General features: G+C 39.7%; 1 protein-coding gene across 1 annotated transcript in view; it reads right to left on the minus strand.

Annotated features, from left to right (window-relative positions):
• LOC121946844 (acid-sensing ion channel 1-like) overlaps positions 1–17,513 on the minus strand; it is a 59,677-nt gene that overhangs the window by 40,027 nt on the left and 2,137 nt on the right. Inside the window, exon 2 of the mRNA XM_042491631.1 lies at positions 12,451–12,646. Coding sequence (XP_042347565.1) covers positions 12,451–12,646 — 196 coding nt within the window. The remainder of the gene's footprint in view (positions 1–12,450; positions 12,647–17,513) is intronic.

Here is a 17,513-nt window from a genome sequence, read left to right on the forward strand (position 1 = left end):
CACTAGTTCTCTGATGTCGGTTTGGTGTGTCTGGGCCTTTGCAGAAAGTTCTGTGAAAATCTGATTAGTAGTTTTTCCGTAAACTGCTGACAAACACACAAATGGCTGTCCCATCCTAAGTCACAAAATAAGTTTGAGGGGTTGCAATTTTTTATGCTTTTTTGTGATATTGGATAATCTTCCCTCTTTAGGCCAAGTACTGATGTATAAATTGAGCCAAATTAGAAGTTTAAAGGGGAAATGTCTCTTTGATGGAACTGCCAACAACTTGAAATGTGACAAGGAGACCCAAATAAACGGGGTTCAGAGGCACAAAATGTTGGAGACCACTGGTTTAATCTTCAACAATGCATTGTGTTATTTGATGTGAAATATTAATTTGAAAAAAATCTGCTGGAGAAATGTAGTGGAGTAAAAAAATAAATAAATTTAAAAACACAATATTTCACTCTGAATCATAGTTGAATAGAAGCAATAGGTAAAAGTTCTGGTTACTTTCTACCACCCAGCCTCTTTGTCACATCTATCAGAGGACTTAATGCCTTCCAGCCAGCCTCTGGAAACACACAATTAAACTGATTTTGGGGTCAGGCGAGTACAGAGGAGCTCGGCGGTCTGAACTGCGGCATCATCCCTCCTCGGTCCCCTCCTCCTAAACCCCATCCAGCAGTCTGAGTCACAGCTAGCCCTTTGCCAGCCTGCCTCCAGCCCACACAGAGCTCGGCCCTCAAGTCACCTGCACTAATCCTCAGGATAAATAAACCATGTGCAGAGCAGTGCAGCCAACCCGGGCTATTTTCAGCCCTGCTGTGCTTTTTTTTTCTTTTCTACTCCTCTCCTACTTCTTCCCTGGTCCAAAATGTCTTCATAAAAAGCGTTTCCCCCTCTCAGGCCCGCGCAAATAGAGCGTGCTTGAGCAGCATTACTGATCCGTCTAGAAACCAGCTGGAGTCATGGAGATGCTGTGAGGCTGTCCGCCCTTTAACGACATGAGATAAGACATCTCGGGGGGTTAAGATGAGCAGATTTGTTTGGGGTTATTAAAGCAGGAGTTACAGTGAAAGCATTGAAAAGAATGATTAGGTGATTAGTATGCTAAAACAACTGGTGATGTTTTGATGCTCAGTGATTGCAGATGATCAATCTGGACTCCCTCTTTCGGTGAAAGCAGATTTTTTGCTCACCTTCTTTGTTCTAACATCTTTTGTTTTCCTTTTACCTGGACTGATCGATGAAAAAAAATCCCCCTTACTGGTTCTTAAAAAGCCCTCTCTGGGTCAGTGTCCCTAGCTTCTATAATGTCATGAATCAAAATAGTTTTTCTGCAATACACTGAAACAAAGAAAGCAATTAAAAGGCAGTAATGGAGAAAGGGAGAGGAAAAAAGACTAAGTGCATTTCCAACCACTTATTTTTGTACGCATTTTCATTCGGCACAAATAAAGCTGAGTGAAAACCTCAAGATATTTGAAGAGAAGTCAAAATATTGCATTAGTAGATAATGCATCTATCTAGATGTGACTCGTCATTAAAGAGACAAAAATGGTGGCACACAAAAACATCAAATTTGCTTGCACTGATGAGGAGAAAACCTTTCTCAAAATAATACATGAATCAAACATGAATGCCATATTTTTTTTTAACAATTTTAGGTTTGACTGGTGTTCTTAAAGGAGATATTTGGTTGTTGAAAAGATGGTCTTTTCATAAACTAGGCTAGTCTGTGCAGCAGAAAGAGGCAAATCATTTTGAAAATGTTGCTGCGTGACTAAAGGAAACAGAGAAAAAGGACTGTGGCAGTCGCTTTGCTCAAGAGGTAGAAAACCTACAACTACCAGAATGCAGTGTGCTGCACCAGATCAATAAACACTCCCGCTGATGCGGAATTGGGAGTTTTCTGTCGCAGTATGGCCACAGGCTGGTCCCAAATGATCTCAAATACAGTTTAACAGCGAGCTAAAATATGTTTCTATAACATTTAAGACAAGAAACAATGCAGTAACAGACTCTTGGTTCATATCTTATCAACACTGCTCAGTTTTATTGTTTGATCTCATTTTTTAAGCCTCCATTTCCACAATACAGGAAACAGTATAAACACTATGGCACCCACACATTCTCATATTACCGTCAAACAGGGCACTAAAATATGTTTCTAAAGACATTGAACGCAAAATTGGCAGTGTAGTAACATAATATTTGGTTAATATTCGATAAGCACTGCCTTGTTTTACAGTTTCATTTTAAATTTTTCAGCTCCAGTTCTTTCCAAACAGGAAATAGTATGGTGCCCATTTCTTGTTCAAACTCTTATATTACAGCTAAACAGGGTATTAAAATATGTTTCTAGTTTTAGGGGAGGTCGAGTGTCACTCTCGATCCGCCTCTATACTCTTTGTGTCCTTGGTGGCTGGCATACAAAAATGTAAATAGCACTATCTGTAGCTCAAGCAACAGATTTAGAGCCAAAGCTGGGAGATAGACAGGGAGATCTTTTTAAGATTGAGGGAAATTTTTCACAGACCATTTACACCTTGTACCCAAACTGTTATGATACGAAGCCAGAAAACTGTCAAAGTGAAAGTATACCTTTAATTATGTAATCTTGTTAGGACCTCTTCTCCACAACTGTTTGATGGTGCCTGACCTGAGAATTAGCAGCACCAGCTGTTTATCTTGTTGGGGTTTCACATAAAAACTAAATCAACACGAGGGAGACTGTCAGACTTACAGTTTAATATGGCTTTAGAGTTGATGCATGATGGGTTAAATCTGCTGGGATGTTAAGGGAGGTGAATGTTTATTAAAGCCCCTGTTTTAAAATACGCTCAATAAAGTTGCACTTGAGCTCTCCTGCTGCGTTTGGCAGTCTCACTGCTGACAGTTGGCTTTCGTGTACAGGATTACTCTCCATTATGAGCCCTGAGTATTCATCTGCTGATCCGGGTAATGTGGTTACGCTGCCCCTCAATCAGTCTTCGGAGGTGGTCAGCACTAAATAGCCCTCGTTCAGCACTGTGGGGCGAATATTAATTTAATCCTCAAAGTGTGTTCATACGTTCATCACAGTGGGGATACCTTTAAGAGGGTGTTTAAGTGATTCCTTATGTACTTTATATCTCCACCTATTCTCTCTTTATCAAGATTTCTTGTTTTTTTTTTGGTTTTGTTTTTGAAAAGTCAGGGTTCTTAAGCTGGGGAGTGAAAGGGGGATGTCATGGGAGCAAAGAGAACAAAGGAAAGGGCATAAGAGTGAGGGAGGGAAAAAGGAGAGAGAGCGCGAGGAGAGAGGAGAGAGCACGACATGAAAACATAATGAGGATTGTCATGCCCATGGGGGTTGATGTGAGGGATGTACTGCGCAAGGGTTGAGACGGAGGAGGAATGCAGAAAATTGCCAAAGAAAGGAGGGAGAGAGAGGATAAAAAATGGGGATAAACACCGTGACCGAGAGGTGACATAACTTTGCTGGCTCAGCGCATGAGTATGCGACAGGTTCAGGAGCCAGGATGTGGAGCGCAGCTGTGCTGACCCGCACGCTGCTGGGCCGTGAGGATGGTGGCTGTGCTTCACATCTGTCGCTTCAGGCCACAAAACCCAGAGGAAATGCAAGCCTAAGTATATTTTTGCCAGAGGAAAAAAAAAGGCTGCCCCCCCACCCCTCAGGAGCCTGGTTCTTTTCCAGCTGCCAACACGGCCTGAGCTGTCGGGGAAATCTGAGCTCATCGTCACCCTCTGAGTTGCTTTTAGAGAGTTCAGGTTGGGGCTAAAGACCATCACTACGCGAGTTTTAGAGCAGTCTAACGAGAAACCAAACATGAAAGCACATGGGAGGTGTTTGCAGCTCCGATCCTGCACTCCAATGACAACATCACAGTGCAGAAATGAAACTATATTTTGGGATTTTAAGGGAGCACAGTGGTGGTTTTGTATGGATTATTCCATCCCTAGAGGGTTAGAGTATATTTTACATTACGGAGACCATTTTTGCAAAGCATACCATGGATTGAGGATTCCCAACCTTTCAGACAGCCATTAGATTCAGTTCATGGCAGCACAGTTTAAAAATCGACTTACTGAAACTTGAAGAAAGTAATCCACAGGTTTAGTCACCTTTATGTATTTACTTATTTTCAGAGTTCGTTAAACTCTGCTGCATTATGCAACTGTGAGCAGCTACTGCTTTTAAAACTGCAATGCTTTGGGAAATGGTCATTAATAGTCTAATTAAGATATACAGGATTTATAGCTGACAGACTAAAATATGCAGGAATGGTTATATAACTGTATTTCTTCAACAGAATCCCTTATACATTTCTAGCCGCACAGCCTTCACATGATAAAAGTGATACAATATTCAGTGATTCTAGTACGCCGAGCTGTCTCGTCTCCTCTCCGAGGTACAGCATGTCTCACATTTTGTCTAAAATCCACAAACGCATGTTGCCTTCTTAAGACATGACAGCAGCGATCAGAGTACAGAAATTATAACACAACCGTCATGACAGCAGTGTGCTGGGAGCTTGCAGACACACACGTCTATTCCCCAGTTGGAACTGTCAAAGTCGGAGTTTGACAAACAAAAAAAGGCCGAGCATCAGACCAAGGCAAGCGCTCGTCACGAGTGGGACTCTTGCTCTGTTCTACTTTACTGGAGTTCACTGCTGAGTGGGTTTTTAAATAAGCACAGTTTGCTGTCTACTTCAGAAATACCTCAGAGTCCAATTAGCGGTGATGATTCTCTGCAACTGTTGAGGAGCAGAGGGGGAGCGCTGGGCGCTTTCGATAACTCCGTAATAACTGCTGGTGCCATTTATCCGTTTCTCAAAGTGCCTCTCTGAGTGAAGGAAGACAATAACTTCTCACTTCTTCTGATTGGTTTTTTTCCACTGTCTTATAAAATTAAATCAATCAATAGAGGAATATTATGTACGAATGATCCAAAAACACAACATCAACAGTGAGAAAAACATTCTGCTTCTCTTGCTTTGAAGCTGTAATGAGGTGTTTAACATTTTGGGGCTTTCACTTTCTGCTGTAGAGGCAGATGGGACGATTAACACCACTTATGTCTGCGTAGTAAATATGAAACAGCAGCAGCCAGCAGCGAGCTAACTTTAAGAGTAATTAAATCCTCCACTTTCGGCTTGAGTGCCTCCTTGCTGAAAAGTTGAAAAAAGTCTCAAAAATGGGTAGATCTGGTGGGGCTGAGACACGCCAAGCGACCAAATTGTGCCACCTCCTGATCCACCGCACCTCCCTGACCCCCAGCGGGAGGTGCTGTGGACTTGCACTTTGGCTTTTGCTCAAGTTAAAGAACGAAATATAATGTGTTACTTAGTGAGTTTTAGAAGTGCTGGTATGCAAACCAGGGTAGCTGTTTCCCCCTTTTTCCAGTCTTACTGCTAACCCAAGCAAACCAGCTTCTGACTGTAGCTTCATATGAAATATTGGTACCAATCTTCTCAAAAAACTCTCTGCCAGAAAGCAAATAAGTGTATTTCCCTAAAACAAACATGGGCTTTCAACCAGAAGACAGTGGTTTGTGTCTACAGTCTACATAGTTATATGACTATATGGACTTACATCACTATTAAAAGTTGGCAAGTTTATGTCACTTAGGTCATGTGTGTAATAATTTTAGATCTTTTCCTAAAGGTTTTTTTTTATCTCAAAAGGCCCTGACACACCATATCGACTGTCAATGTTGGGCCACTGCTGAGAGTCTGTCGCCCTAGCCGATTCAGCCAGCTTAATGGCGTCCACCTGTGAATGAAAAAGCTCTGCCAGTTCAGCATACACCTAACCAAAGTGCAAGTGTGACACAACGAAAATGCAATGTTTATAATAGACTTTACACTGACATTGTTTTCTTGTCACCAAATCATAATTTACATTAAAAACACATTTCATGCCCATTACCACATCATGCCTTGTTGAGAGGACGTGCATATTTCTGTGAGACTGTGATGCTATTTAAAACACAATAAAAATGATGATGTGTGTCACTTATAGTGATGATTCTACAGATAATTATCACCAGAATTTGCAGCTTCTTTAGGCTTTATGGCGTTTAATTGTGTTTCAGCTCATTTTTTGGCTGTCATGACAGCAGCTTGATTGTTCTTGATTGTTGTTGTTTTTCACTGATATCGCTCTCCTCTGGTATGAAGATTTTGGCAGGAAGAATAAGAGTTCTTCTCAAGAAAATAAAGTATAAAATCTCAGAAGAATCCTGTCCAAGAATCCTTGTTTTTAATTGGATACATTTAGGTTTGAAGATTTTTTATGTGAATAGCAGCTGTTCAAACAATTACTGCTAATAATTTCCTTTTTGGCGCTGCTGTTCATTGCACTGGTATATCATTAAACACTACGTCTGTAGAGGAGGAATTATTAGCTGTGAAAAAGCAGAAAAATGAACTGGTACATTTGTACTTCTGTTACAGGAGATGACAGGGTATTGTCAACTTTTTGTATGTGCTGTCAATTGGAAAAGTCTACCCTCGGGGCATCTTTCAGGTGCAGAATCACTCTATTGTTTTCCTCATAATATGGTATGAAATAATAAAGAAGTGATCCTGTCAATTCAGTTGAGCGCTGAATCTGTATTCTTATTGGAAGCGGTCTGAAATAGTTTCTTATCTTTCCTTCTTTTGATCTTTTCACAAAGAACAGTCAGTTGGGATATACCTCTTTCCTTATTCATCAAGCACTTTGCAATGAAACAATGAGAAAAGATTAACAATGCAATGCATCAAAGACGGTCTTCAAAGGAAGTGCATTTTCCAGTTTTCTGGAGCTGTGCGGTGATGTAGATAACAAAGGGAAGTTGAGAGGAGAGAAATGAAGGCCTTAAACCTCTCCGGGGGAAACACCTCACTGCTGCCACTATGTTCTGGCCAGATGCAATTTCCTGAACGCCACACTGCTCTTCAAAGAGAAGAGAAATTGCTCCATCACAGGAGAGAGCTGTGAGAAGGAGGAGGTGGGGGCAGTTTAAGAAACAGTCCTGGACTTGAGAGCTACATAAATTAACTACTACATAAATTATCCATCCCCCTAAAAGTAGACAAAAACACGGAAAGGTCAATAAGACGCTTGAGTGGGTGATAGGACACCATACACGCTATAAACAACTATTTACATGCTTAATATGTGTGCATTTCTTATGTCACTGCCGAGATAAATTATTGAGGCAGCAGTAACCAAATGTTTGGGAGAACGTGCCCAAAACTAGAAGGCTGTCTCGAATCGGGGAAAGTCGTGATGCAATGTTTGGGTTTCAGAGAAGGGCACTCTGCTCCACCACCAACTACTGCATCATTAAAGTGTCACAGAGCCACAATCTTCACCTCTCAGTGCAAGGGACTGCTCTGTTTTCTCCTCTTATTTTGAGGACAACAAACTCATTAATGGCTTTGTTGTGTTGTTGCTGGGCGGGCAGAAAGGTGGTCCCCGCCAACGCAGTCTTATTAGACAGCAGACATTTTGACTTGCTATAGTGGGAACAACTCATTAACAATGGCTCCATTCCCAGTCAGTGAGCCAGAATGCACAGAACCAGGACTCTGAAACCTTGGTAGCTAAACGGAGTTCAGCCATCATTAACTTTATTTTATAAAACAGATACTTTCACTCCTTGATTATGATTGGCTGTTCAAAGCTGTTGTAAAATATTCAATAAACACGGCGCTGTGAGCGCTTAACAATTTTAGTATTCCAGCACCAATTAGTCACCTATTGTCATATGGGAGGCAGAGCGAAACAGGACAACCCCCAACTAAAGCCAAAATCATTTATCATCCACCAAGATGAGAACAGGCAGAAGTACACAACACTGACATTCAATCAATGCACAAAAAAACCCTCAAGGATGCTGCAAAAGAAACAAAGAGCGCCTACAGGGATTTGTGTCTGAGCAGCAGGGAACCCGCTGCATCCTGTTGCTTCATTGGATTAATACTTTTTGTTGCTGCCGCCCAATCCTCCAGCCTTTCTTCTCCATCCAAAGCAGACAGCAATGTCACAGTATATGGCTTGCATGTTTTTTGTAGCCTATAAAGTGACCCATGGATGATGTTAGGCCAAGCTAACATTGCTGTAGGTCCCTTGTCAAAAAGCCTATGAGATTTTTCCATTAATTTTTGAATCATTACAGAAAATAAGGTCTGTGTTTATGGTCAAATGTTTATGATACTTAAACGTTTTGTTCGGCAAGATAATATTCACAAAAGAACATAATTTTTAGGATTTTTGAAGCCTAAATGCAATCACCAGAATTAAAAAGCTATTGTTAGGCTACAAACGAACTGCAGTCGAGTCGCTACCATCACAAGGCTGTAAAGCCGTGTTTGGTGTGGATCCGCCATTTGTTAGCAACCGACTTTTGTAAGACACATACAAGCTTCAAGGTTTGCAAGTGAGGTATTTACTGATGTTCATGTGCTAGAACAAAACATGGCAGTCTCTTAAGCTTGTGTTAACCACACACCTTATTTAAGGCTTCTAACCAAAAACTTTAAAAAATCCCACTGACTCTGAGTTGAGGGATCCAGCGGTGCTGAAATGCTACCCAATTTCAAGGTTTTAGGACTCATCCCCGGGGTTCTCTACTATGCTCAGTTTTCTCGAGTTATTCTGTCAATTGATAGAAATATCATTTTTGTTACAGTGAATCTGGTTACTAAGCAAGTAAGCTGGCCACTCTTTATAGAAAAATTAGATTGCTGGCAGCTGACAACAGCTTGGGAAAGCAAGCATAAAAGTTGCAGATTGTAGATACATGTGGTTATGACCTAGTTCCAAAATGAGAACTTTTTTTTTCCCTTTCTCTTAACGTTAGAGCTTTTTTGGCTCCATTTTGCCATTGATTTAAAAAGCAGCCATCATTTTCCACTGCGTCTGTGTGTTGCTTGGCAACCGCTCTGATAAATAACACTGAAGAACTACATTGCTTGGCCCGAAGAATGATTAGTTGTTATCAATACATGTGTTATTCATATTGTGTTTATGAGATATTGATGGGATTGTGTAACTGTTTTCTAAAAGCAATAAGCTAGTTGAGGGTGTAGTTTACATTGATTTTAGAACAGCTAATGGGGTTAACAAAGCTCCTCTAGATAAAATCCTGAGTCTCCTTTAGTGTCAGCAGGTGACTGACAACCTAGTCACCAGAATAATAAGTTTTTGCATGGTACATTCCCGCAACACACGGATATGTTACATTTGTACGTTTCATACTTATCATATCAATATTCCTGAAGTGACGTAGTCCACATTACATAAACATGATCTGATAGATGCCAAGCAGCAAACCACTGTTCAAGACCAACAAAAGTGGGCAGTTTTTAACAAGAGTTTGGGATATTCCAACTATGTTTGTAGCCACAAAAGTGGTTATATTTTAACAGGTTTGGGACATTTCCAGCTGTGTTTGTAGCATAAGAAGCTGAAATATTTTAATGAGAGTTTGGGACATTTCCAGCCGTGTTTGTTGAGTAAGAAGCTGGGATATTTTAATGAGAGTTTGGGACATTTTCAACCATGTTTGTAGCGACAAAAGTGGATTTTAACAAGACTGTTGGATATTGTCAGGCATGTTTGTAGTATCAAAAGTGGGCATTTTTAATGAGAGTTTGGGAGATATCCCGTAATGTTTGTAGTGACAGAAGCAGATATGCTTTGACCAGAGTTCAGGAAATTTCCAGCCGTATTTGTGGTGGCAAAAAAGGGTATTTTAAGCCAAAATGGAATGTTTTCCTAACTCTAACCAAGTACCAAGTGTTTTTTTTTTTTTTTTTTGTGCGTATATCTAACCACATATTGACCACAACATAAAATTGAAATATAAAGAAAAGTTTCAACTTATGCACTACATATGAAACATACAAATGTAATATATCTGTGTTATTGCAGAAATGTACGATCCAAATATTTATTCTGGTGATTGGGTTGTGTCTGACCATGCAGAGCTCTAAAACAAAAAAGAACACAGAGAACACACAGTCCCGAAGTGAATCCTAAATTTAAGGAGGAGCCGTTGCAGAGAAATCAAAATACATCAGAGTTGGTATTTGCTAAAAGAAACATCTAATAATTGAGGTGATCCAGACTAACATCACTACTTCAAACTGCATGCAGAGACATAAAAAGGGCTTCTAGTAGTTTCCTTTCACTGGGTTAGTGAGAAAATAGTAAAATTGCCCATGAGCAGAAATATCACTTCAAAGCTACTTCAGTGCAGCTGCTACAGTAAGTGGCAGCGTGTAGAGCTACTCTTTGGTATCATTGTGGATGAATGTGTGTATTAATGTTCCCCCGCCAAAAATAAATCTCTTAGGCCAGCCTGCTCTTATAGTCAACTCTGCTGGTTAAATCAAGGTAAGTACAATTTTGTACTATAATATGTATGAGAGGATCTACAGCCACATATGTCTATTGAAGATTAACAGGAATCTACTTCGGAGAAGAAAAACTACCACTAAACTTAATCTAATCTATTCAGTGAGGCCGCTCTGTGGAATGATCAATGTTCAGCTCCAAATTAAAAACCACGTCTGATGCCAGTGACCGTTGGCAACAGTGTCTGGGTGCGCCAGCAGCAGGCGTTTATGGAGACATTACAGCCTCCACTTTCTACTGCAGAAAAAACTTACATCAATCACTCAAACATATATATAATGTCAGTGGACTATTCCACATCTCTTCTCCACGAGGGTTACATTTTAAAAGGACATTGCAGCACAATGCCGCCTCTCCCTTGTTTTAAAGTGGAAAAGGGTAATAAAAGATGAAAAGGGAGATGTAAACATTTACTCAGAGCTGTGTGGATGCATTTGAATAAATAAAAAGCTCAAAACAATGTTTGATCATAAATTTTAACAAGGATTTGCTGACACCGATTAAAAAAGAATTTTAAACACAGACTGACACCAACACACCCCAACGTTATTATCATAGAGCAAGAAAATGAAGAATCAATCACAGAAGTGTGTTTCTGATTTCGCTCTGTAAATGTTCAGGGAATAAAAGATAAACACAACAACACGTGCTGTGACACATTTAAAAACAGAGAGGGTTTCGATTGAAAGCAGCAGCATCCGCAGACAAAAACACAGCAGGCATCCCCGGGTTAGAAAACTACATGTCATTCCCTTCTGTTTGCTCAAAGGTTTGCCTTTTCTTTGCTGTGGGGGGGTCTGTCATTCTTTAAGTCACTATAAATAGATCACCCTATGATTTATACAGTGTATCTTCTGCACTCTGCTACTCAAACACGGAGCAGAATTCACTGCATGCTTTAAAAATGGCTTTGATTTAAAGGATGAGGCTGGTGATATTCGATATTTCATTTTAAATTCGATACAAAAAGATCCTTCACAAACATCAAAAGCAACAATGTGTTAGTCCACCTCGCAATACTTTCTGAGTTCCCCATCTGTAAGGCTCAACCCCCAAATTGATTTGTTCCTATTGAAGATTTAAATCTTTAAAAACAGCTCGCAAAAATATGTTTTTCATAAAGAAAATCACCAGGGCAGTGTGATTTTTAGATTAGATAGATAGATTCAAACAGGATTAAACTGTGCCTTTGTTGAGGAGTACTTTCAGAGCCAGACATTTTTTAACTTTTCTTGGTCCTGTCTGTGATTTTAACACTCCCAACTTTACTCTGTGAGCCAAGTCATCACTTTGTGTCAAGATTTACATCATGGGGTTATGTGTTTTGTGTCTTTTGGAGATAAGTGCTTAGTTCAGAAGAATGCATCACTTTACTCTAATGCAGCCTTTAAAAAAAAAAAGAAAAGACAACGCAAACGATATTAGGATATCCAAAACCTAAGGCAATTTTCTGTCATGACAGGCAATAAAGATTTTCTGATTCTGATTCAATATCCAGGATTTTCACACTTTTTCATTGAAATGTTCAATTCAAAAGTTTTGCATCAGTTTTTACATCACTTGCCCAGCATTTTTCATGTCAGATTCAAACTCTAGTCAAACATTATTTCAGACGCTACGTTGCGTCAGCAGCTACAGAAAATAAATCTGCGTGGAAGCTTATCGAAAGAAAATTACTGTTACAGCTTTATTACACACAACAAATTCCCTTGGCTTTTATTAAACTTTTTAAGATTTGTACTAATTCCATGATTTGTCGTGCCTGGAAAACATCATTGTGAAATTCCATGAATTTTCCAGGTTTTGGGATTCCAGTGTGGGAACCCTGAATATCTCTATTGCCGAGCTCTAGCAGTGTCACGTATTTCCTTCCACAAAAAGTTTGAGGTTCGTTTGACCTTAATGGGAATAGAGGAATGAGCTTTTTCAAGCTTTGAAGACGCAGATGAAATTACTGTTGGTTTTGGTCTTTAAAGGATTTGTTGACAATTAGCAGACTTATCCTTTAATCATAATCGGATCAAATCTTTCCAGGAGACAACTCACCACTTTGAAGTCTTCTGCTCTGCACTCGGTGCCATGAAAGTGGCAGGCGAGCAGCATGTCACTGATGTCGTGTCCGGTGCGATCGTAGAATTCCCGCATGTTGAAGGGTCGCGGCTTGAAATTATGGAAATCAGCTTTGACCTTTAGGCTCTCCAGGACGCTCTCCTCTACAAGATGTATGTCCCTGATCTCGTACCTTAAAAAACAGACAGACAGAACAAGAGGTCAAAGAAATATTTCATATTTTTCATGTGCAAATTTATGCTGGTTTGGATGGATGAATTTCCTTGAAGGGGACGTCTTCACAGTGAATAATCGCTGTCTGATGATAAAGTAGACTTCATATAAAGTGAATGTGAGCCTTGGAACATTTTTTTGCACACATCAGAAAGGTTTATGAGTCTTTATCTGTGAACCTTAGCTCCTCTCAACCATAGCTAAAAATAATACAGGCCAGAATGAATCACAGGGGACAGAAAACAGACAGTAAAAACATACGAGATGGGTTTTTGGTGGTATTTCCTGGCTCTGAAGTGATGGCACTACCAGAGTGTAGCGCTTTATTGTACAATACATAATAAAGTTCAGACAAGACCTGTATGGGCCCATAAAGCTAGTCGTCCATTCACTGTCGATGCAGCACTTTCAGGCCACACTTCAACTCCAGTCCCACTTGTCTGGATTCAGACATTAAGAAAAATGTGTTTGTGTTTATGCTGATTGGATTGTTTTGGTCAAGACGTTAAACTTTCAAGTAAATTTCAAAACTTAAAAGCAAGCCAGACTAAAAAATTAAAGGTATGGCAAGAGGGAAGATAATTTTCAAGAGTCTTTTTTAAAGGAATCATGTAAATTTTGACTCTGTGAATTCACTTAAGTGACGTATCTGTGCTCAATATTTTTGCCACTTCTTTTACTCCAAGAAAGATATATTTCCATGAATTAATGTAAACTTTACTTTAATCAAAATCCCTCATGTGTATCATTAAATATTTGTTAGCGGATAAATGTAGAATTACAACTTCCAGGTCCATTACATAATGCCATGAAGCCCCAAAAAGCCTTTTACCCATAGCTTTTCATCAGGATTTTAATTAAACTGGTCTGATAACATGTCTTAAAGAGCGGCAAGATTAAATCATTTTTAACCACAATTAAGTTAGATTAGCTTAAACCGCAAGTTAGCTGCTCTGTCGCTTTAAATCTCCAGCGCATTTGCTCTGTTAGCACCACAATACAAAAAATACTGGTCATTTCTAGGGCTGTCCTGAATACCATTTTCTGGGCAACGGAGCTTCGTCATTAATCAACAGCGAATAATCGGAGCTTCGGACTGGGGGAGTGACTGGGGTGACAGACACTGTGCTGACACTTTGTGCCCTAGAGCTCAAGCGTCTGGTTAGCGAGGGAGAGACTGTGCCTCGCGGATGAGGGAAATGAGGGAGAGATGGGATACCGACCCCTGACAGTTTCAGCGCGTCAGGTGAGAGAGAGACACAGAGACAGAGAGCTTCACTGTTACAGGAGAGAAAGCTCAGTGAGCCTCCGACTGCTTATCAGTGGTCATGAGAATTTATAGTTTGCAAAGTGAAAAAAAAAAAACTCAGATAGTTATCAGAACAATAATCTGTGTCCAGTGTTCTACATTTGTCTAAAATTGTTAAATTCCATTATCTGAAATGGTATGTGTCCTCATTATGGAAGATATTGAAATTCGCCTGCTCTGTGCTGCAGGACTGAGCTCCACTCGGGGTGAGCTGCAGGGAGGCTCATGAGTTTGCCTTCTGGTGCTGTACACGAGCAGAAATGGCTTGACTCAGTCAATAAACCCCTTAATAACTTCTGGGGAAAATGATCATTCCTGTCACTGTGTGTGTGTGACGGGCGCAGCAGCAGTATCAAATAACGAATACCCAAATAAAGAATACTCGAATAGACGAATATTTGGGTCCAGCCCTGATTATTTCATACTGGAGAAATTGAGCTTTTTTGGCTTAATGCACCACTACATAACTTTCATAGGATTGAACAGGGCCCCAAATCCAACACTTCATCCAGTTCTCTTTATACATCTATGAATTACACCTGTATAAGCATGTTAACAGAGTTAGCATGGCTGTAGTGTGTCATCTTTGTGTATCCAAGATTCTACACAAGCGACTGTTAGGCTTGTTTTTTATATTTGGTATCTAATTTATTGTGTTTATTTGGCATTGTATTATTTGCTTGCCTTTTCCTGGTCTAACAGTAAAGGCTGAATTACAGTGATATAATGTCCTAAGTTTATAAGATTATTCAGTGAAACTAGCAATGAATGTCTCATCATGTTTCACCACATATTTATCGCTAGAAGTAATTTCTCAATGTTTTTTGTATGGGAACAGCTAAGACCCAGATATCACCACTTTATTTATAGCTTGGTATTCGGTTACACTTCTGTGAAATTTCATTTTGTCTGCAACACCGGCCGTAGTCTTTTTTTTTTTACGACATTAAGAATAAAAGGCCTGAGAGTGACTGAGCGGGGAACCAGACAACCCACATCACACCCAGCATTATCGGTGGCACTAGGAAATTTCCTTTCATTTAATGGAGCTCACATAAATCTGACCACGCTGCCTCGCATCAAAAGAGAGCAGAATAGCTGTAAATGCACCCAGCCTCTACCCTGGCTGTGATCTCCCGCTGTGCTATTATTAAAAATGTCACCATTTTAATGGACTCACCAAAGAGCAGATTGTGTGGAGTTCAGAGCACTGCCTTAAATGAAATTTTCTCACATGAATGTAGCCACTCTTGTGTGAATATAGTCCTTTATTGATCTTTTGTCTTACATACTATTGCTGCTCCCAGTGTGTTTTTATGCATAACATGAATAAGAATGAGATTTTATTTAAACAAGAGCTTTGCATGTATGATGTAGAATTACAATGTACCTATTGAACTTCTAATCAAAATAAGAAAAAAAATATACATACTCAGATTTTTTGAGGGCAAAGGGACATTTAACACTCAAGAGAGTGAGAAATCTTTTAAACATTAAATCAAATCCTTTAAAGATTAAATCATAACAACTAGCATCATTCAGGTTTAAAAATAAGTTCATAGATTATTTTTTGATATATAAATCAGACTGAGCCCCATTATGGCAGAGGCGGGGAGTTTTTTTGTGTGATTGAATGAAAGAAAACTTAATTGAGAAGAGGTACTCGCTCCCTACTGTTTGTGTAGTGGACAAACCTGCCAAGAAGGCACTTAAAGAGATAAAATCCCCAAAGACGGAGCCGACGGGATCGGCGAGGGCTGACACTTCAGGATGTGTGCAGCTTAAATATCATGCCACAAGACATTTCCCAGACCAGTGACTCCAAACATGGGAAGTGGGCGGAGAACGTTCTTAAATGGATTCATGCCACAAGCACTTTCATATCTGGCCGGGGGTGTAACAGCTAAGTGTGCCGTTGCATCGCCCCTCTACCTTGCCAAGGGAGGAAGGATAATGAGCACTAAACCTACTTCAGAGTGTGAGAGTTGAGATGAGTACATGGAGAAGGAAACACAGCCCCTTTTATGCTTTGGCCTCCAATTTAAAAAAAAAAAAAAAAAAGTCTTCCATGTGAACCGCTGCCTGGAAATGTGAGATTAGGAGATGTATTCTTAAAAATCCAGATGGCAAGTGTTGATCATCAGTCACACCAGCATCACAGGAAAAAAAATACTTATTTTAGTGTCCAGCCTGGGATCTTCATTAAAGATTTAGGATAGAAGTTCGCTGTATATCATCAAAAAAGCTAAGCCACCAGAGGCCTTCAGCCCTGTATGCTGCTGAGTCCTGTCCTTGATCTCTGTAACTGACAGCCTGTCAGACATTCACATCATCTGAGCCAAGTTTCTGATCACTCAGATGATAGGCACTAGTCAACACATGTGGCAAACAAAGATGGGACGATATATGATTCTTCACGTATCGGGATAAAAAAATTCAGGTATCAGAAACTTTCAATTATTGTTTTTTAGACATTTTTTTAACTAACTTTATGGCAGATTTTTTGCGCAAATCATCTTTTTGTTATTCAAGCATTCTGAGTAAGTATGAAGGTAAGTGGTATATGTGGTCCCGTGCACAGGTAGGTTTTGTGTAGGCATATGGTTATGTTTTAAAGGAGCAGTGTGTAAGATTTGGGGCTATTTAGGTGCATATAGCGTTGATTGCAAATTGCAACCAGCTGACACTTCTTGCTGTTAGAATTCCTTCAGTGTTTTTTGTTCAGGAGCTTTTTTATCGTGGACCGAATTATCCGCAGAGGTCTCTACCTCTCCAAAACAAGAGGACCAGGTGATTAAAACCAGTCAAACAAAACACACACACACACATACACACACAATATAAAGCACTTTCACTTTAAAAAACATGTTTTACCAGAGCTTTGTGTCGCAGAAGAGTTTCTTACTACAGTGGCTGACACGAGAACACAGAATCACAGATGACCCTATTTAGAGCCAATGTTTGGTTCGTCAGTTCAGGGCTACTGTAGAAACATGATGGTGAACGAGGCAATCTGTAGATGTGGACCGGCTCCACATGTAGATATAACCAGCTCATTCACATGTAATGAAAACACAATGATTCTTATTTTTAGGTGGTTATATTATAAAGACATCAAACTTATTTTATTAAATTCCATTTCTGACCATATATCAGCCCAAATCCTGCACACTGGACATTTAAATTAAGATGCATTTTGCCAACAGGTAAGTACAAGGATAGAGTAAAAGACAGTATGAGGTTTAGTGGTCGGTTAAAAGATTTGTTACATCAGAATTTCACACAGAAAAGCTTGACTCGTTTTGACTAAAACAATTTAATTTTTGGTTAAATTAAATAAGGTGAAATGTTTGCGGTAATTAAGCCCTTAAAAATTCAAATTTATGACTGCTAGGTACTTTTAAGGCATAATATTTAAAAAATTGTATTTAAAACATTTAAGACTTTCTTAAGGACCTGCAGACACCCTGTTCGCAATAAGTTAATTGTGGTGAAGTTCCATATGCAGGATAATCCT

Source organism: Plectropomus leopardus, chromosome 8 (genome assembly GCF_008729295.1).
Source record: "Plectropomus leopardus isolate mb chromosome 8, YSFRI_Pleo_2.0, whole genome shotgun sequence".
NCBI classification, from domain to species: Eukaryota; Metazoa; Chordata; class Actinopteri; order Perciformes; family Serranidae; genus Plectropomus; species Plectropomus leopardus.